This window comes from Phytophthora sojae (genome assembly GCF_000149755.1).
Source record: "Phytophthora sojae unplaced genomic scaffold PHYSOscaffold_1, whole genome shotgun sequence".
NCBI classification, from domain to species: domain Eukaryota; phylum Oomycota; class Peronosporomycetes; order Peronosporales; family Peronosporaceae; genus Phytophthora; species Phytophthora sojae.
Genome location: NW_009258115.1, coordinates 4,339,012 through 4,353,884, shown reverse-complemented (window position 1 = coordinate 4,353,884; position 14,873 = coordinate 4,339,012). Strand labels below are relative to the sequence as shown.

The 14,873-nt window shown below is 58.9% G+C and overlaps 2 protein-coding genes across 2 annotated transcripts; one reads left to right on the top strand and one right to left on the bottom strand.

The window, feature by feature from the left end:
* Window positions 1-4,347: 4,347 nt before the first annotated feature.
* Window positions 4,348-4,641, top strand: PHYSODRAFT_400430 (hypothetical protein; the record flags this gene model as incomplete). Its single annotated transcript, XM_009516708.1, has 2 exons — window positions 4,348-4,411; window positions 4,469-4,641. Coding segments are annotated over 2 exons (237 nt in total), but the record flags the coding sequence as incomplete, so codon positions are not given.
* A 4,166-nt stretch (window positions 4,642-8,807) lies between these two features.
* PHYSODRAFT_395617 (hypothetical protein) lies at window positions 8,808-9,080 on the bottom strand (the record flags this gene model as incomplete). Its single annotated transcript, XM_009516707.1, has 2 exons — window positions 8,808-8,959; window positions 9,017-9,080. Coding segments are annotated over 2 exons (216 nt in total), but the record flags the coding sequence as incomplete, so codon positions are not given.
* Between the last annotated feature and the right edge of the window lie 5,793 nt (window positions 9,081-14,873).

Here is a 14,873-nt window from a genome sequence, read left to right as displayed (position 1 = left end):
CGAAATCACGGAGCTCTTCAGGGCGGACGGTGTCCATGAAGAGGAGGCAGCGCTGCAAAGCGCTGGCTGCGAGACGCAAGGCGTCTGCGATCTCACGAGTCGAGAAGGGTGTGTCGAGCGGTGAGGCTCCACCCGAGAGCGAGCAGCTCTATACATTCGTGAATGGAGTGACGGGAGACGTCGACGGAGGTATCAACCTCGACGACTTGCCCTCACTGTCTGCTCTCCTGGAGCCGGACGAGATGTCTTTGGCCGAGTTCGGCGAAGCCTTGAAGGCTGGAGACTTGGCCGATGTAGTGGTCATACGACCCGAAGAAGAGTTGAACTCGTCCTCGCTTCTGGATGAAGCTGTCCTGGAAGACACCAAGAAGGCGCTGAATGCGCGGAGCGGATCGGCGATCATGAAGGACCCGTCGGATCCCTTGTATCAAGTGGTAAATGATTACCAGGACGTGGTCTCGAAGGAGCCGCCCTCGGGGCTACCTCCGGATCGAGGTGTTCGACACGAAATCGATCTTGTTCCGGGAACGAAGTACTGCGTGACGAGGCAGTGGCCCTCGCCGAAGGAGTAGTGTGACGTCATTGACGCGTTCTTCCGTGCGAAGCACGAGGCGGGCATGGTGCGTGAGAGGAAGTCTCCACACTCTACGCCGACGTTCTGTGTTAGAAAGCCGAATGGCAAGTGGCGTATCGTGCATGCTTTCAACGAGCTGAATGCCGCTACCATTCCGGCGCAGACGCCGATTCCTCGGAAGGATGTTCTTCAGAACAACATGACAGGATGTACGATGTACAGTGCGCTCGACTTGGTCGGTGGATATTACCAATTGCTCATGAGGACGAGCGACATGCTCTGGGAGTGGTTGGTGATGCCCCAAGGGCTTTCGAACGCGCCAGCGACGTTTAATCGTCTTGTGACGCAGCTCTTCAGGCCCCATCGGGCGTACGCGCAAACGTACTTCGATGACATCTTTGTCCACAGTCGTGCGGAGCACGGAAAGACTGATATGGAGAACCATGTGGAGCACCTGCGTGCTGTGCTCGAATGCATGCGTCAAAACAAGTTGTACGCCAACATTGACTAATGCATCTTCGGAGCGGAAGAGATCCCCTTCTTAGGGTGCTTCATCGGGAAGCGTGGCCTGAGGGCCGACCCGGTCAAGGTCAAGGCCATTGTTGACTGGCCACTTGCGAAGAGCCAGAAGGATCTTCGCAAGTGGCTTGACTTGGCCAATTACTTGCACAAGTACAGCGAGAACTACGCTGAGATGGCTCGGCCACTCTCCAATCTCCTGAAGAAGGATGTGGAGTGGTGTTGGGACACCGAGCATCACGATGCGTTCGCGGCCATTAAGGACAGTCTCCTTCATGCGCCTATTCTGGATTTGCCAGACCCCGCTCGTCCGTTTAGTGTCGTCTGTGACGCCTCGGACTTTGCCATCGGCTGTGCACTGCTGCAAGCAGACGCCGAGGGGCGCGAGCGCGTGGTTGCGTTCGAATCTCGCCAGCTGAAGGCTGCACAGGATTGGAGATGCGCCCACCTGATGAGCCCTCATATTCGGTGTGGAGTCACGCATCCTGTCCGTCCGCCGACTTCCCTAACTGGAGGATAGGCCCAAGGCGCGAAAGTGTGGCCAGCGAACGTATCCTGGCCACTGCCTGCATTGGCTCAGTCAAGTTGTCGGGCTACCCCACTGAATCGGCCCCCCAGACACGATCATGCGCACGCAAGACCCTGCTGGATGAAGCCTCGTGTTGTCCGGACCGGATCGTGGTGCACCCGGTGATGGCGTACCGAATGAAGTAGTGCCACACCGGATGGGGACAGACCGGATCGTTCATTCGGTCCGCCCCCCGTGCCCACACTGGATGTAGACGCACCAAGAACAAGCCCAGTGCGCGCCGCGTGTGTTCGCACAGCGGCGTCGATCCAGACCGGACAAGACCAAGATCCCCCAAGATCCACGGGCAGCACCGAATGAGCCGCAGATCCAAGGGAGAGGTCCAGTTCCAAGACGAAGAGACGATGTACCCAGATACCTCCGTCATCATCTGATGAGTGTACCCGAACAAGTGTCGCCGTCAACAAGTCTCCGCATACCGAAACCAAGACAAGCATACTGAAGAACTGCCAAGAAACACAAGCATACTCAAGACAAGCGAAGCATAGTGAAACCTACATTAAAGTCAGCGAAGTGATAGAAGATAGCTAGGCAAACGTAAGATCTAAACAGAAACCAATTTGCCGAAGAACACGCGGGCGACTCTGTGCTCGGGGCAGAAGTAGCACCCCGACTTTGACGTCTTCAAGAGCCCTCCAGGAGACTGTCTGCGCGCGGTCTAAGCCAGTTTAGGGACGCTTCGAAGGCCTCACTGGTGTAGCTAGCACTGGTGTAGTGGGGACTCAAAGGTACCAAGACAAAGTCGGCAGTGACTGGGGTTTCGCGCCCCGGAGTGACCTGTGAGAGCTTTAATTTCTATTTGCGTGCTCTAACCGGGCATCCATTTCATATTCCCTACTGTGTGTCTTTGGTGGTTGAGGTAGTCACCCCCCCAGACCGAATTGATTGACTACTGTGTGATAGGACTGCATTATATTTTGTATTGTTCCCTCATTCTGTGAGGGTGGTGCGCATAAGTGAGTGTGCATCCAGGGCTGACCAGTGCCGTGGGTGACGGCTCCGAAGTTGACTGGTGTATAGACCCCCCACCCAAGGGTCTCAAAGAATAAGTGGTGGCTGTATATTTTGTGACGTTTAGCTCGGCATTGTATTTCTGTGTGTTGGTTATTCTGAATTACGGATCTGACTGTGGTCCCTTTCATTCGGTCTGACCTTCTGTTAATTCGGTGCGGTTTATCCCAGGAACACACCCAGCAGACTTTATTCTGTATCGCAACAACTCAACTCGGTGAAATCCGGTCCGCCAAAGGTAAACGATACCTATAGGGGTTGATACAAGGACACACGCCAAACACCGGACTGCATTAGTGCGATTCGGTGCGTCCAAGCGGTTCCAGGCCCGGGTCATTCAGTGTCCCGTGGGCTGCTTATCGCGTGGACAATCTCTGGTACTCCGAACCCGAATTCATTTCGGTCCGGCATAGTGCGCTATACACCTGGACGATAAAGGCGTTCAGCCGCATCGCCTCACTCTGGGGAGCAAGGAGTTTCAAGACTCGGACATGGAACTGTCAGTGCGGCTGCACGCGCGGCTATACCGTTATTCCCTCGATGGAGGCCTGTTGTTCTACAACAGTGGCCCCGAGGATACGCCCCGCGTGGTCATCCCTCATGATGAGGATCTGAAGTACCGCATCCTCTATGAGGCACACGACACGCCGCTGGCCGGCCATCTTGGCCATGAGAAGACCTACAGCTCGGTGGGCACCCACTACTGGTGGCCAAAGATGCACAAGTGGACGAGCACTTACGTGCGCACGTGCGAGACGTGTCAGCGAGTGAAGTCGTCACCTCATGCTGCAGCGCCGTTGGCGAGTTTGCCTGTCTCTTCGGGCTGTTGGCAATCCATGAGTATGGACTTTGTGTTTGGCCTGCCGGCGGGCGCGGCGGGCAACACTGGAGTCGTGGTCTTCGTGGACCGACTGTGCAGGAAGCACCACTGCCGGTGGTGACGACACCGCCAAGAGTGCCGATCGCACTGAGTGAAGTCGTCACCTCATGCTGCAGCGCCGTTGGCGAGTTTGCCTGTCCCTTCGGGCTGTTGGCAATCCATGAGTATGGACTTTGTGTTTGGCCTGCCGGCGGACGCGGCGGGCAACACTGGAGTCGTGGTCTTCGTGGACCAACCGAGCAAGATGGCTCACATTGCGGCTGTGCCGGATACCATCGATGGTAAAGGTACAGCAACGCTGTTCTTGGACCGAGTGTTTCGACAACACGGACTCCCGGAGTCGATTGTCTCGGACCGAGACCCCCGCTTCACGGGCAACTTTTGGAGCGCGGTCTTTGCGGTGTTTGGCACCAAGCTGGACATGTCCACGGCGGGCCATCCGCAGACCGATGGTCAGACAGAGCGCGTGAATCGCGTCGTCGAGGACGTGCTCCGAAGCATTTGCGCCGAGACGCAGAAGCGCTGGAGCGCCATGCTCCCACTCGTTGAGTTTGCGTTGAACAACGCCGTGCACGCCTCGACAGGCTACACGCCGTTCTACGTGAACAGCTTGTCGTCCCGCTGACGCCGCCACGTGGTGGCCTCGGGCTTGGTGGGGGAGGAGAAGCCGACTTAGCTGATTGGCTAGCCGATGTCAGCCCGGCTACTGTTCGTAAACAGGGTGACGCTTTCTTGTCGACGCGTCTCAGTGTCTTACGACATGTGCGTGACGCAATGGCTGAAAGCCAAGACAAGCAAAAGGAACATGCAGATGCCAGAGGCAGAGGAAATGTTGAAAGTTATGAAGTCGGGGACCTGGTGCTGCTTAACGCTAAGAACCTACCTACACATGCAGTGTCAGCCGTCTTCAAGACGAAGTTGCGCCCGCGCTTCATCGGCCTTTTCAAGGTTGTGGCCAAGAAGGGCCTTGCATACACACTCAATCTTCCGAAGAAGATGCGGACGCACCCCGTCGTCTACGTGGGCTTGCTCAAGCCGTACCAGGACCCGATGCAGGTGCAGATGGAGGCACCGAGGGTGACGAGGCCACAGGTGAGGAGGTCGCGGTCGTCGAGGACGCGGCCATCAACGCGGGCACCGCAGGCACAGGCGGAAGAATCGGCGCTGGAGGTGCCGCGGGCACAGCGAGAGCCGCAGGCGCAGGAGGCGCAGCAGTCGGAGCCTGCATGCGACCAGGAGGTCGAGCTGACCCTGAAGGACAGCCTGCTGACGCTGTAGCTCCCCGAGCTCCCGGCCACGCTGCTCATCGCGATCGCGATAGTATCGCACCCAGTCCTCCAGGGCCCCAAGGCGGTCCCAGACCTCTCGAGGCACCTCGATCCATCGCGTCCGCTCGGCGAGTTCGTCGAGTTCGGTGGCAGTCCGGCCCAGACGCGCATCAAAGTCATGGATATGATCCCGAAGGCGACCCGCCTGCTGCCGCGCCTCCAAGAGCTCACCTTGAGTCGCAAAGGGCCCCCCAGCGGCCTCCACCGGCTCTGCTCGATGAGCATGGGAATCTACATTACCATGTGGAGCGCCTCCTGGCGAAGCGGCGGTGCCGGGGTCAAAACCAGTATCTGGTGAAATGGCGAGGGTACTCTCACTCCGAGAACTCATGGGAGTTTGAGGTGCCCCTCCGCCAAGACTGCCCAGACGTCGTGGACGCTTTTGATCAGCTTGATCACCAGCGCCCCGATGGCTCAAGGCCGGCACGCCGGCCGTCCCGCGCTTCCCGGCAATAAGCTGGGGAGCTGCTGGGTCAGCCACATTGCTTCGAGGCTGACCCCGAGCCACATCGCTCACTCCCTCGCGGGAAGGAGCGGCTGGAGTGCTCGAAGGAGCGAAGCGCGCAGCGCTAAACTGGGTCTGCGGCTGGGCGAGTGCCGAGAGGCTGCGCTTGGCTCGGACCTTCGCGAAATCGAAGCGGAGCTTGCGTTCAATGCGAACATCCGCTTCACTGAAGCTGGCTCGGAGAGCGTCCATGGAGCTGAGCTTCCGGCTGTGCTCGGCCCAAGACTCGAACTGAGCTTCGTACTCAATCGAGTCTTCCCCCGGGCTGAGTACGACCAGGTACGTCCGCATGGCGGGCACGGACTTCTGCTGGGCTTGCAGCCGCAGTCTCTCGCAATACTCCGCGACAGTCGTAGACTGTGGAGCCGCTCTCGCAGAGACGTACGCAGTGCGAGCTCCTCCGGAGTACGGGCCGTGGGCCCAATGGCGTGCAGCGCGAGAGACTGCTGGCGACAAGCCTCCGCGGGGTCGCGAGGCCGGAAGCCGTAGGCGGCAGCGCCGGGGTTCAGCAGAGGCCGCCGCTCGGGGCTCAGGGAGCGCATGGGAGCCATCTGCGCCGCAACCTTCTCGGACTGAGCTTCGTCCAAGGGGTTGGAGATGACGGGGCCCAGGGGCACGTCTTCTACACGAAGCGGCGAATACCGCGGCTCCGTGAGCTCGCGCAGCTCGTAGAGACCGGAGGAGCGTTCACGGAAGTTGAGGGAACGGGTTCGGAGTTCGCAGCGGTGGCCGCGGCTCCTCCCTCGACGGCGCAGCGCGCTCTGCAGGTGGACGGCTCGGCGAGCGCACAGGAGACGTGCGCGCGGGGCGCTCTTTGTCACGACGGCTCGGAGAGCCAACTGGGGCCGGCGAGCCTTCTTCACGGCGTGTCGTCGGCGTGGGTGAAGCGTCGCTGCGGCTCGTGGTGCGTCGCATGGCTGGGGACGCATCTCCTCGGTTTGGAGAACCCAGCATGGACTCGTCCACCTCGCCCTCTTCACCAAAGTGTTCCCTAGGATCCATGATCTGGCGGGTTGATGCTTGAGGGGAGCTGGGGCTTGCAAACTGTGCTTCTGGCGTTGCGCCGCGAAGTACTCGGACACCGCGAGCCTGGAAGGCGTCGAGGGTTTGCGCGCGGGCGCTAGCGTTCTTGAAGGTTCGGAGGCACGCAGTGCAGCAGCACGAGAGGAGCGAGGCTCCGAGGCGGATCTCGCGAGAGGCTGTCTGCGGTGGAAATACCAAAAGGCTTTATGACTTAAAGTCATGTGAGGGCGCGTTCCGCCGAGAAGTTCTCAGAGAAGTCCACACGATGTGGATTGACTCGTTCGAGAAGGAGGCTTGACGGAACAAAACCCGGAGGTTGACCGTTAAGCGTGAACACCCGTGTCCACGGTTTGGTGGGGAGGGTGTAACGGGGTTACACGAGAGTTACCCGAAGGGTTACGAAGTGGGTACACAATGTCTAACCTAAATCAGTAGGATAATGAGTACACTGCTTCAGAGCCACCAATTATGCATATGACTAGGGTTCACTATGCTAGATAGTGAACCGGATACATTTACACCGTAGGCGGCTTGGCCGCGCTAAAGGGAAATACATGCAGTGTGAGATTCACACAGTTAAGAGTTAAGGGCTAACTCTTGGAGTCCGTAAGGTGTACGGACTCGTACGTTCTGGTATTAGAACGGGCTATCTTAAGCTGAGACTCTGTGAGTCTGTTAAGCTTCCTCTGACGCAAAGCTACGGCAGCCCCGCTGCACTGTCGACACGCCGTGAAGAAGGCTCGCCGGCCCCAGTTGGCTCTCCGAGCCGTCGTGACAAAGAGCGCCCCGCGCGCACGTCTCCTGTGCGCTCGCCGAGCCGTCCACCTGCAGAGCGCGCTGCGCCGTCGAGGGAGGAGCCGCGGCCACCGCTGCGAACTCCGAACCCGTTCCCTCAACTTCCGTGAACGCTCCTCCGGTCTCTACGAGCTGCGCGAGCTCACGGAGCCGCGGTATTCGCCGCTTCGTGTAGAAGACGTGCCCCTGGGCCCCGTCATCTCCAACCCCTTGGACGAAGCTCAGTCCGAGAAGGTTGCGGCGCAGATGGCTCCCATGCGCTCCCTGAGCCCCGAGCGGCGGCCTCTGCTGAACCCCGGCGCTGCCGCCTACGGCTTCCGGCCTCGCGACCCCGCGGAGGCTTGTCGCCAGCAGTCTCTCGCGCTGCACGCCATTGGGCCCACGGCCCGTACTCCGGAGGAGCTCGCACTGCGTACGTCTCTGCGAGAGCGGCTCCACAGTCTACGACTGTCGCGGAGTATTGCGAGAGACTGCGGCTGCAAGCCCAGCAGAAGTCCGTGCCCGCCATGCGGACGTACCTGGTCGTACTCAGCCCGGGGGAAGACTCGATTGAGTACGAAGCTCAGTTCGAGTCTTGGGCCGAGCACAGCCGGAAGCTCAGCTCCATGGACGCTCTCCGAGCCAGCTTCAGTGAAGCGGATGTTCGCATTGAACGCAAGCTCCGCTTCGATTTCGCGAAGGTCCGAGCCAAGCGCAGCCTCTCGGCACTCGCCCAGCCGCAGACCCAGTTTAGCGCTGCGCGCTTCGCTCCTTCGAGCACTCCAGCCGCTCCTTCCCGCGAGGGAGTGAGCGATGTGGCTCGGGGTCAGCCTCGAAGCAATGTGGCTGACCCAGCAGCTCCCCAGCTTATTGCCGGGAAGCGCGGGACGGTCGGCGTGCCGGCCTTGAGCCATCGGGGCGCTGGTGATCAAGCTGATCAAAAGCGTCCACGACGTCTGGGCAGTCTTGGCGGAGGGGCACCTCAAACTCCCATGAGTTCTCGGAGTGAGAGTACCCTCGCCATTTCACCAGATACTGGTTTTGACCCCGGCACCGCCGCTTCGCCAGGAGGCGCTCCACATGGTAATGTAGATTCCCATGCTCATCGAACAGAGCCGGTGGAGGCCGCTGGGGGGCCCTTTGCGACTCAAGGTGAGCTCTTGGAGGCGCGGCAGCAGGCGGGTCGCCTTCGGGATCATATCCATGACTTTGATGCGCGTCTGGGCCGGACTGCCACCGAACTCGACGAACTCGCCGAGCGGACGCGATGGATCGAGGTGCCTCGAGAGGTCTGGGACCGCCTTGGGGCCCTGGAGGACTGGGTGCGATACTATCGCGATCGCGATGAGCAGCGTGGCCGGGAGCTCGGGGAGCTACAGCGTCAGCAGGCTGTCCTTCAGGGTCAGCTCGACCTCCTGGTCGCATGCAGGCTCCGACTGCTGCGCCTCCTGCGCCTGCGGCTCTCGCTGTGCCCGCGGCACCTCCAGCGCCGATTCTTCCGCCTGTGCCTGCGGTGCCCGCGTTGATGGCCGCGTCCTCGACGACCGCGACCTCCTCACCTGTGGCCTCGTCACCCTCGGTGCCTCCATCTGCACCTGCATCGGGTCCTGGTACGGCTTGAGCAAGCCCACGTAGACGACGGGGTGCGTCCGCATCTTCTTCGGAAGATTGAGTGTGTATGCAAGGCCCTTCTTGGCCACAACCTTGAAAAGGCCGATGAAGCGCGGGCGCAACTTCGTCTTGAAGACGGCTGACACTGCATGTGTAGGTAGGTTCTTAGCGTTAAGCAGCACCAGGTCCCCGACTTCATAACTTTCAACATTTCCTCTGCCTCTGGCATCTGCATGTTCCTTTTGCTTGTCTTGGCTTTCAGCCATTGCGTCACGCACATGTCGTAAGACACTGAGACGCGTCGACAAGAAAGCGTCACCCTGTTTACGAACAGTAGCCGGGCTGACATCGGCTAGCCAATCAGCTAAGTCGGCTTCTCCTCCCCCACCAAGCCCGAGGCCACCACGTGGCGGCGTCAGCGGGACGCGGGGATGAGACAAGCTGTTCACGTAGAACGGCGTGTAGCCTGTCGAGGCGTGCACGGCGTTGTTCAACGCAAACTCAACGAGTGGGAGCATGGCGCTCCAGCGCTTCTGCGTCTCGGCGCAAATGCTTCGGAGCACGTCCTCGACGACGCGATTCACGCGCTCTGTCTGACCATCGGTCTGCGGATGGCCCGCCGTGGACATGTCCAGCTTGGTGCCAAACACCGCAAAGACCGCGCTCCAAAAGTTGCCCGTGAAGCGGGGGTCTCGGTCCGAGACAATCGACTCCGGGAGTCCGTGTTGTCGAAACACTCGGTCCAAGAACAGCGTTGCTGTACCTTTACCATCGATGGTATCCGGCACAGCCGCAATGTGAGCCATCTTGCTCGGTTGGTCCACGAAGACCACGACTCCAGTGTTGCCCGCCGCGTCCGCCGGCAGGCCAAACACAAAGTCCATACTCATGGATTGCCAACAGCCCGAAGAGACAGGCAAACTCGCCAACGGCGCTGCAGCATGAGGTGACGACTTCACTCGCTGACACGTCTCGCACGTGCGCACGTAAGTGCTCGTCCACTTGTGCATCTTTGGCCACCAGTAGTGGGTGCCCACCGAGCTGTAGGTCTTCTCATGGCCAAGATGGCCGGCCAGCGGCGTGTCGTGTGCCTCATAGAGGATGCGGTACTTCAGATCCTCATCATGAGGGATGACCACGCGGGGCGTATCCTCGGGGCCACTGTTGTAGAACAACAGGCCTCCATCGAGGGAATAACGGTATAGCCGCGCGTGCAGCCGCACTGACAGTTCCATGTCCGAGTCTTGAAACTCCTTGCTCCCCAGAGTGAGGCGATGCGGCTGAACGCCTTTATCGTCCAGGTGTATAGCGCACTATGCCGGACCGAAATGAATTCGGGTTCGGAGTACCAGAGATTGTCCACGCGATAAGCAGCCCACGGGACACTGAATGACCCGGGCCTGGAACCGCTTGGACGCACCGAATCGCACTAATGCAGTCCGGTGTTTGGCGTGTGTCCTTGTATCAACCCCTATAGGTATCGTTTACCTTTGGCGGACCGGATTTCACCGAGTTGAGTTGTTGCGATACAGAATAAAGTCTGCTGGGTGTGTTCCTGGGATAAACCGCACCGAATTAACAGAAGGTCAGACCGAATGAAAGGGACCACAGTCAGATCCGTAATTCAGAATAACCAACACACAGAAATACAATGCCGAGCTAAACGTCACAAAATATACAGCCACCACTTATCCTTTGAGACCCTTGGGTGGGGGGTCTATACACCAGTCAACTTCGGAGCCGTCACCCACGGCACTGGTCAGCCCTGGATGCACACTCACTTATGCGCACCACCCTCACAGAATGAGGGAACAATACAAAATATAATTCAGTCCTATCACACAGTAGTCAATCAATTCGGTCTGGGGGGGTGACTACCTCAACCACCAAAGACACACAGTAGGGAATATGAAATGGATGCCCGGTTAGAGCACGCAAATAGAAATTAAAGCTCTCACAGGTCACTCCGGGGCGCGAAACCCCAGTCACTGCCGACTTTGTCTTGGTACCTTTGAGTCCCCACTACACCAGTGCTAGCTACACCAGTGAGGCCTTCGAAGCGTCCCTAAACTGGCTTAGACCGCGCGCAGACAGTCTCCTGGAGGGCTCTTGAAGACGTCAAAGTCGGGGTGCTACTTCTGCCCCGAGCACAGAGTCGCCCGCGTGTTCTTCGGCAAATTGGTTTCTGTTTAGATCTTACGTTTGCCTAGCTATCTTCTATCACTTCGCTGACTTTAATGTAGGTTTCACTATGCTTCGCTTGTCTTGAGTATGCTTGTGTTTCTTGGCAGTTCTTCAGTATGCTTGTCTTGGTTTCGGTATGCGGAGACTTGTTGACGGCGACACTTGTTCGGGTACACTCATCAGATGATGACGGAGGTATCTGGGTACATCGTCTCTTCGTCTTGGAACTGGACCTCTCCCTTGGATCTGCGGCTCATTCGGTGCTGCCCGTGGATCTTGGGGGATCTTGGTCTTGTCCGGTCTGGATCGACGCCGCTGTGCGAACACACGCGGCGCGCACTGGGCTTGTTCTTGGTGCGTCTACATCCAGTGTGGGCACGGGGGGCGGACCGAATGAACGATCCGGTCTGTCCCCATCCGGTGTGGCACTACTTCATTCGGTACGCCATCACCGGGTGCACCACGATCCGGTCCGGACAACACGAGGCTTCATCCAGCAGGGTCTTGCGTGCGCATGATCGTGTCTGGGGGGCCGATTCAGTGGGGTAGCCCGACAACTTGACTGAGCCAATGCAGGCAGTGGCCAGGATACGTTCGCTGGCCACACTTTCGCGCCTTGGGCCTATCCTGCAGTTAGGGAAGTCGGCGGACGGACAGGATGCGTGACTCCACACCGAATATGAGGGCTCATCAGGTGGGCGCATCTCCAATCCTGTGCAGCCTTCAGCTGGCGAGATTCGAACGCAACCACGCGCTCGCGCCCCTCGGCGTCTGCTTGCAGCAGTGCACAGCCGATGGCAAAGTCCGAGGCGTCACAGACGACACTAAACGGACGAGCGGGGTCTGGCAAATCCAGAATAGGCGCATGAAGGAGACTGTCCTTAATGGCCGCGAACGCATCGTGATGCTCGGTGTCCCAACACCACTCCACATCCTTCTTCAGGAGATTGGAGAGTGGCCGAGCCATCTCAGCGTAGTTCTCGCTGTACTTGTGCAAGTAATTGGCCAAGTCAAGCCACTTGCGAAGATCCTTCTGGTTCTTCGCAAGTGGCCAGTCAACAATGGCCTTGACCTTGACCGGGTCGGCCCTCAGGCCACGCTTCCCGATGAAGCACCCTAAGAAGGGGATCTCTTCCGCTCCGAAGATGCATTAGTCAATGTTGGCGTACAACTTGTTTTGACGCATGCATTCGAGCACAGCACGCAGGTGCTCCACATGGTTCTCCATATCAGTCTTTCCGTGCTCCGCACGACTGTGGACAAAGATGTCATCGAAGTACGTTTGCGCGTACGCCCGATGGGGCCTGAAGAGCTGCGTCACAAGACGATTAAACGTCGCTGGCGCGTTCGAAAGCCCTTGGGGCATCACCAACCACTCCCAGAGCATGTCGCTCGTCCTCATGAGCAATTGGTACTATCCACCGACCAAGTCGAGCGCACTGTACATCGTACATCCTGTCATGTTGTTCTGAAGAACATCCTTCCGAGGAATCGGCGTCTGCGCCGGAATGGTGCTCGTTGAAAGCATGCACGATACGCCACTTGCCATTCGGCTTTCTAACACAGAACGTCGGCGTAGAGTGTGGAGACTTCCTCTCACGCACCATGCCCGCCTCGTGCTTCGCACGGAAGAACGCGTCAATGACGTCACACTACTCCTTCGGCGAGGGCCACTGCCTCGTCACGCAGTACTTCGTTCCCGGAACAAGATCGATTTCGTGTCGAACACCTCGATCCGGAGGTAGCCCCGAGGGCGGCTCCTTCGAGACCACGTCCTGGTAATCATTTACCACTTGATACAAGGGATCCGACGGGTCCTTCATGATCGCCGATCCGCTCCGCGCATTCAGCGCCTTCTTGGTGTCTTCCAGGACAGCTTCATCCAGAAGCGAGGACGAGTTCAACTCTTCTTCGGGTCGTATGACCACTACATCGGCCAAGTCTCCAGCCTTCAAGGCTTCGCCGAACTCGGCCAAAGACATCTCGTCCGGCTCCAGGAGAGCAGACAGTGAGGGCAAGTCGTCGAGGTTGATACCTCCGTCGACGTCTCCCGTCACTCCATTCACGAATGTATAGAGCTGCTCGCTCTCGGGTGGAGCCTCACCGCTCGACACACCCTTCTCGACTCGTGAGATCGCAGACGCCTTGCGTCTCGCAGCCAGCGCTTTGCAGCGCTGCCTCCTCTTCATGGACACCGTCCGCCCTGAAGAGCTCCGTGATTTCGCGTGCGTCTTGACGCCATGTGTCACCGCCTCGTTCAGCTCCAGGGGAGCTCCAGTGTCTTTATCGACACTCAGCGAAGAGCTGCACGATCCGCAGCCTCCACTCAGTGGATTACGTGCCACCCCCACGATCTTTATCCGGGCAAAGCCCATGGTCCTTCGGCATCGCACCGACCGCGCCGTCGCTGGCACGCAGCAGGGCGCCGCCCTCCGACGCACCCCCGCTCAGCGGAATTAGTGCCGCTCCACCTGCCGTCCGCAAGTCAAGCTCGGAACGCTCGTTCTCGACACACGCAGTCCCCACCAACTCGGATACTCCGATGTCCAGCACATTGACCGACTCGGTCCAGTGCTCGCGCCAAAAGCGCTTCTGCTTCCTAGCAGAGGTGGGTTCATGACTCGCCAAAGCTCCACCAGGAGAGAAGTGCGTAGCACCAAGGGTCTCCGACCTCCAATTGATCCAAGGCTCGTGGCGTTCCAGCCATGCCATACCAAGGATGAGATCCTATCTCGAATCGAGGGCTAAGACCAGACAGCGTTCCACGCTATCGAAATCCAAAACCTTCACGCCCAGGTCCACGCGAGACGAACAGTGACGATGTCACTTCCGCGCGCTATCAGCACCTCAGCATAAAGCTGACTTCCGTGCATCGTAGAACGCCGGGCGTAGTTACCCGACGCTCCCGAATCGATCAAAATCGTCCATGGCTTCGCGAAGCCTTTCACCCAAGCTTGGACAACTAGCAAGCCCGGCTTGCATACACGTTCCGTGTTAGAGAGTACTCCTCTCTTCGGGGCTAAGTCCTGTCGAACTCGACCTCGCCGAGGCTCAATAGATCTTAGTACTTCCCCAGTAGGCCGCCCCGCGCCTACTGGGTCTTCTCGTTTCCCCGAGACGAACCAGAGCCCTGGCTCGAACTCGAAGAGTGGCTTGACGAAGCCTGGCGCTGATGGCGCAGCGGACACCCAGCACGAAGGTGACGGGTGTCACCACAGATGAAGCATCGGCGGATACCGCGACGCTGCTGAGCAGCACGGAGCTCGGCTTCTTCGTCTTCAGCATAGCTGAGGTCCATGGGTTCCGGACCACTCGACGCGCTAGCGTAAGACGCATTCCACCCAAGTCTCGACGACTTAAAGTTGTGTTCCGCATTCAATGCGACGCTCACAGCCTCTTCAAAAGAGCTCGGGTGGGTTCGGAACACCTCCGTCCTGGCAACGCCAGTGCGGAGGCCCTCCATGAACACCGTAACGGTGACTGCTTCCGGCGGGGGGTCCGCAGACATGCCAGCAATGAGAGTTCTCAACTCTTGGACATAGTCCATCAACTCCTTCTTGCTCTGCCTGGTCGCCAGGAAGCGTGAGCGCACGCGATACGCCTCGTTAGGCGGAGCAAACACTCGGGACAATTGCTGTTTCAGCTGGTCCCACGTCGGGAAGGCCACCTCGACCGACATCCCGGACGTTAGTGCCCACTCTCTCGCTCGCCCACCGAGCTTCGAGATAGCTAGTGCCACGCGCTGCGACTCCGTCCGGAGTAGAGCTGAGCTCATAGCCATCTCAACCCCACGGGCCCAAAGCATCAAGCTTTCACCTTCCTTGCCTTCGAAGGTCTTCACGCTCAACATGAGCGGCTTGGGTCTTGTTCCCGCG